Source organism: Sciurus vulgaris, assembly GCF_902686455.1.
Source record: "Sciurus vulgaris genome assembly, chromosome: 17".
NCBI lineage: Eukaryota > Metazoa > Chordata > Mammalia > Rodentia > Sciuridae > Sciurus > Sciurus vulgaris.
In genome coordinates, this window is record NC_136478.1 from 1,209,250 (window position 1) to 1,215,271 (window position 6,022).

The 6,022-nt window shown below is 64.5% G+C and overlaps 1 protein-coding gene across 1 annotated transcript; it reads right to left on the reverse strand.

Annotated features, from left to right (window-relative positions):
* Positions 1 to 1,373: 1,373 nt before the first annotated feature.
* On the reverse strand, positions 1,374 to 2,928 carry IL17C (interleukin 17C). Its single transcript, XM_079117316.1, has 3 exons — positions 2,704 to 2,928; positions 2,107 to 2,435; positions 1,374 to 1,737 (listed from the first exon to the last, which is right to left on the reverse strand). The coding sequence occupies exons 1-3, from the start codon at positions 2,728 to 2,730 to the stop codon at positions 1,476 to 1,478; spliced, it is 618 nt and encodes a 205-aa protein (XP_078973442.1). The 5' UTR covers positions 2,731 to 2,928; the 3' UTR covers positions 1,374 to 1,475.
* Positions 2,929 to 6,022: the final 3,094 nt, after the last annotated feature.

The window sequence follows — 6,022 nt, forward strand, 5'->3', positions numbered from 1 at the left end:
CTGAGGTGGGCACACACACCTCTGGGGTGCCCTGTGCTCCTCTGCCAGCCCGGTGGCTCCCTCCCAAGGCTGCAGGAGGCCCACGCCCTCCCGTCGCCACCTGCTCAGAACTAGGTCCTCGATGTGCCGGGAGCTGCAGGGGCAGGGCACCCAGGGGTCAGAGCCTGCCCCCTGCGCGGCACCACCAGGGGAGCGAAGGGCGGCTGTGTCCTCCCAGAAGGCGCTGGATCCCACCCTGCTGTCAGGTCCCCACACTGGTCTGGCCTGGACCGCAGCCCCAGGTGCCCCCTCTGCCCTGGCCCTGGCGTGTCCCAGCATGTGACTGTGAGCCTACTGTTCAAACCCACAGGTACTCAAGGGCCAGAAGCTTCCAGGCAGCCAGTCCACCCGCAGCCAGCCCAGGTGTTGACCTCCTGCCGCTCACCCAGTCACATGCCCAGTCAAGGCAGGGTCTGTTTTGTCCACTGCCCTGTTTAGTACCCTGTGCTGGGCACTTGGTAGGAACCCAATAAGTGTCCTCCCAGGCTCTGAGCAAAGGCTGCCTCCTCCAGGAAGCCTCTGAGATGGCCTCCTCTGGGCTTCTAGGCACGCGTCCCTGTGTGCAGCCTCCCCACCAACACATCGGCACACAGCAGGCGCTCATCAGTGGGTCAAGAAAACACTGGTCAGGTGGGGTCCTTACAATGGGCACTGTCAACCCGGGTGGGCCTAGTGCCCTTCCCACCACGGAGGCCGTGCTCCAGGACCCTGAGTCAGAGGCCCCACGGTGGGAGCGGAGCCCCCTCTGGCAGGAGGGGCCGGGCCTGGCCTCCCAAGCTCAGAGTGCCTGCTGGGTGGGCCTGGTGAGCTCGCCCTGGGAGGAGGCAAGGGTCTGTCCTCCTGCATGGTGGATGACCCCTGTCCTCAGGACATATGACACCAAGGCTCAAGGTCATGAAAGGCGGGGCTGGAGGCTTGGCTTTTAGGGGCAACACCCGTTTGCATGCCCAGGGCTGGCAGCGCACATCCGCCTGTGCCCCACGGCATGTGGACCTGCCCTCCCCACCCCAACCACAGACCTCTTGCCCAGCTGGGTGGGGGGCCTGAAGTGGAGACGTGCCCACTGCAGGGAGGCATACTGTTTAATGACACATTACAACTGGGATAAATAAAGTCTGAGAAAATAGATGCTCGGTCCTGGGGTGGCAGGGAAGCAGGCAGACAGCCTGCGGCCAGCCTGGGGCAGGGGACGCAGCGGCCCCTTCCAGCAGTGAATGGGCAGACAGGCTGGGCTGCTGTCAGGAGTGACCCCTCCAGGCCCTGCGGATGCCTGGTCTCCCGGCACTGCTCAGATGGCTGCTGGAGTGGAACCAGCCCTGGGTCTCGGGTGGCCCTGCCCCAGGCACATAAATAACAATAAATACACATAAACAGCAGCCCCTCCAGGGAGCGCCTGGCCTGGGAGGAGCCACTGCAGGGCCGGGCGGCAGGCTGGCTCACGGCGCCGACCTGGGCAGGACGCAGGTGCAGCCCACCGGCACGCGGATGAACTCCGTGTGGAAGGCGAAGGCCCCGTGCGAGGCGGCCTCGGCCCCGCCTGGGGAGCAGGGCCGGCGGTGCAGAACCAGCAGGCTCTGGTGCAGCCTCACGGAGCTGAGGGCAGCTGTCTCCTGGCCGGTCCTGGTGCTGATGCAGCCTCTGCACAGGCACTCCGCGAAGGCCAGCTTCCGCGGGTAGCGGTTCTCGTCTGTGTCGATGCTGTGGGGACAGAATGTGAGGCTCTGGGCCTGTGTCGGCACCTCCAGGGCCGCCACCTCCCCACCTGGAAGCCCCTGTGCTCGCAGTGCGCGGCAGGGAGGCTGGTGCCAGCAGTGGGTGCTCTGGAGGTGATCATCCACGTCCCCGTGGCCCTCTGAGAGCATAGGGCAGGGGCTTTGGGGGGTCAGAATCCTCCTGGAGGCCTGGGGGCCAAGATCTGGGCCGAGGTCCTGTCAGATGACAGAGCCTTACTTCCCTGGCTGGGGCGGGGATGGAGAGGTCCGGCCGGGTCTCAGCAGGTGGGACAGAGGCCCAGGGTGGAGGGAACTGCCCTCCCGGCCTCGCCAGCAGGGCCCCTGCCATCCTCACCGGTATCTCCAGGGTGAGATGGAGCGCTGGTGAGTGTCTGCCGTCAGCACCTCCTCTGGCCGCAGCACGGGGCACTGAGGTCCAGCCAGGGGCCCCTTGTGCTGTTGCCTGTGGCCCTCCGCCTCCAGGCTGGACACCAGGGCCACAGGCAAGGCCTGCTCCCACCTGGCACTTCGAGCCAGCAGGTGTGGGGGGGGCTGGCCATGGGGCAGCTCCTCGGCTGAGTAGCAGCGTGGGGTCCTGTGGGGCTGTGGGGGCCCCCAGAATGGGTGGCCGTGGTGGGCTGGGCTGGTGGGCAGCCAGGCCAGAAGCAGGACGCCAGGGAGAAGCTGGAGAAGAGGCACGTGGTTAGTACGTGCCCACAGAAGGGCACCTCACTCCCGTTCAGGCTGCCCACTTCCAGTGCAAAGACGGGGTCCAGCCCGCCCTCTGCAGAGGGGAGACTGAGGCCCACGACCACCCCCGTTCTTAGGCAGCCAGCAGGCCAGGGCTCTGGGCTCGGGGCAGGGCTGGTTCTCTCCCCCAACACCCGTCCTGGGGCTCGGCCCCGCCCTGGGCCAGGCTGCACCCTGGGGCCTGGGGAGGCCCTGGGCTCACCAGCACAGTGGCGGTGGTGGCAGGCATGGCTTGGAGCAGCCTCACACCTGGCTGTGGTCCCAGTGGAGCACCTGTCAGAGGCCCTGGTCGCGTGGTTCTTTATACCTGGGGCCACACCTGGGGAAAATCCGGCCATCGTTTCCTCCTAGGACATGCCCAGCCACTGGCACTTCCTCCTGTCCCAGGGGTTCCCTGCAGCTTGGGAACTGCTGCACCCCGCCCTGCCATGCCCCCGCAGACACGCTGGCCGCGAGGCCCCTCCCCACAGAGGGAGCCATGGGCAGTCCTGCTTTGCGGGACCCTCGGGTACCTTCTCTGGGAGCAGCTTGCTTCTTTGGCCTGTCAGTATATTCCTGCTACTTGGGCCAGCTGACCTGTGGCTGGGCTGGGCCTCCCCTGCTTTACACACCTGTAATCCATCCACAGGGTCCATCTCCATCCTCTGAGTGGACACTGAGGTTGGTCTTTACCCCAGATGATCAAGACCAGGTGAACCTGAGAGGTTGGAGGGGTCCAGGAGCAGGTGGGTGGCAGGTACTCAGTCCTGGGGCCTCGGCGGCCTCATCCAGAGTCTGTCAGCAGGTCTGGGGTGGAGCAGGAGCAGCCTTGGGAGCTGAGAGCCCGCACCCTGCAGGAAGAGTGTTTAAGGAGCCCAGCATCCCGCAGACCCGCTCCGCACTGCTGGCTGGCAGAGGGTGGTGCCTCTTTATCTGGAAAGGGAGACAGCCAGGAGCCAGGCCTGGGGACATTTCGAATGCCTGGGGTTTGGATATCATCTTGGGAAGCGTCCCCCTGGGGTTCCCTAAGGCCCCAGCCACCTCCCCAGGTGGAGGGCCTGCTACCTTGGTCCTCAAACTGAGCCTAGATGTCAGCTGAGGGGGTGGTAGGAGGAGGGTGTCCACCACTCAGTCTTCCTTCCCTGCTGGCAGGGCTGGAATGGGTCCAGGAAGGTGTCCTTTGCCAACACCACAGTCTTCAGAGGGTGGCGGGCCCGGAAGGCCCCTGGACACCTGGGCCCTCCCAGCCCCACCACTCAGCTGCCCGTGGATTCAGGGCTTCACTCTGTGAGCCTGTATCCACACGTCAGTGGGCAAAGGACACTGGTGCCAGCAGTCCAGGGAGGAGAACCCTGCTGGACATAGGGGTGACACCTCTAATCTCAGCAGCTTGAGAGGCTGGGGCAGGAGGACCACAAGTTCAAGTTCAAGGCCAGTCTCAACAACTTAGCTAGACCTTGTCTCAAAATAAAAACTGGGGCTGGGAATGTGGCTCAGTGGTAGAGCAGCTCTGGGTTCAGCCCCAGTCCCATAACGAGGAACTGCACCTGTGCGTTGAGCTTCAGGGTTGCTCCACCCTCCAGGTCCTCCCCAGTCTTCCTCTCTGCTTGCATACCTTCTGTGATGGGGAGCTCGCTGTCCATATTGGTTTCCTAGGACTTTCCTAACCACGTGCCACCAACTGTGTGGCTTAAAACAACAGACATTTATCTGCACATGGTCTGGAGGCCAGAAGGCTTAAACCAAGGTGTGGACAGGGCTGGGTCCTTCTGGGGTCTCTCAGGGGAAGCTACTAGCCTCCCTCCAGCCTCTGGTGCCTCTGACGACCCTTGACCTCCCCTGGTTTTTGGCTGCATGACCCCCATGCAGCCTCTCCCTGTGTCTTTCCTCTGTCTTATAAGGACATGGGTCATTGAATTCAGGGACCCTTCTAGTCCCATCTGGAAACCCCTTTCCTAATTACATCAAAGAACAGACCTTCCCTTAGGATGAGGGCAGGTTCCAGACAGTGGGGTTAAGAGGCGGACAGATCCCTTTGGGGGTCACAGTGGAGCCCCCTGGAGTTCCCTGTTGTGGTTTGCCCGGGTCAGGAGGGGCTAAGGGGTGATTCCAGCCCCCAGCACCCCCAGGGGCAGCAGAAGCTCCTCAGGGAAGGGCCTGTGCCTCCCACTGTGCCTGCACGAGAGCCACACCTGACATCCCAGGTGCTGCAGAGGTGACCCACACAGGGATGCAGGGAAGAGCCCCGCCCCAAATCCCAGGACCCCTGAGGCCAGCTGCTTGCCACCTGAGGGATCCCAGGGCCCCTTCTTCTGGGGCAGAAACCCAGGCTTCTAGAGGCTGACCCCTCTGCAGGTGGAGCAGAGTCAGGGTGGGGACCAGCATTTTCCTGCTGGGACCCCTGGGGGGCAGCCCAGGGCACCCCAGGAAGCCCCTTCCTAAGTGCCCCCAGGGGCCTGCAGCTGGGTGCCTGAGCTGTCTGTGGAAAGCCGGAGGAGCTGCCTCTCTCCAGCCTGGGAGGGACTGACCTCCCATCCCCGCTGGCACACGTCCAGTTGTGGCGGCAGGACCCCAGCCCCTGGGAGCCCCCAGTGGACGTGGTGCTGGGGCTCAGGAGGCTTCTGGGGCTTCAGGCCTCTGTGCTCGTGCTGAGCACGCCGTCTCTGGCCCACAGAGTCCTGTCTCAGGGTGGCAGAGCAGGAGCAGGCAGATGCAAGGAGAGGAGGAGCGGGACGCCCTGCCTCAAGGAAGCTTCCTGCAGCGAGAGGCAGGGGTCTCGCACCTCAGGCTCAGCCCCTCAGCGGAGCCTCCTGCAGTAGGGCCTGCTCCACTTCCCCGGGAAGCAGAGGAGACAGGACAGGGCTGCAAGGAGGCGCCTGAGGGAACTCGGAGGAGGGGAGCCCAGGGAGATGGCCCCTCCTCGGAATGCCCACGGGGAGCCAGGGCCCCCTCCAGGGTCACCTCTCCCAGGGTGCCGGGTCCAGGCCAAGGCTCAGTCAGGCCCAGGTCAGGACGGTGTCAAGTGAGTGGATGAGCTGAAGAGTCCCCATGAGGAGCAAGTGGATCGCTGAGACCCGCACCACCCTCGCTTCTGCCCACGGGGCCCCGGCCAGGGAGGACCTAGACAGATGCACTGCCTGCCTGCCCAGCTCCTGCCCCCTCCCAGACGCCTTGGAGTAGCAGGACTACCCTTCTCACAGGCAGGGAGGCTGGCTCTCCCTGTGCTGGAGGGGCTGCAGAGCTGGGTCCCAGCCTTCTCAGGGTGGCTCTGGCTCAGCCGGCTACCTTTCCTTTCCTTCCCAGGAGCAGTCAGGACTGAGGCTGGTGTGGGGCCCTGGGTCCCCAAGCACAAGGGAGGCTGCCAGTACCAGACCCACTTCATGGTGGCCAACCCACCCAGCAGCCAACTGGAAGGAGGCACTGGGCCTCCTCTTGCCAGGCGGCGGGGAGGGACCCGCCTATTCCCAGCCAGCCTCCAAACCGAAGTCTGGAGCCCAGTGGGACAGAAGCAGGTGGCAGCTGCCCCTGCCCCGCACGGCCAT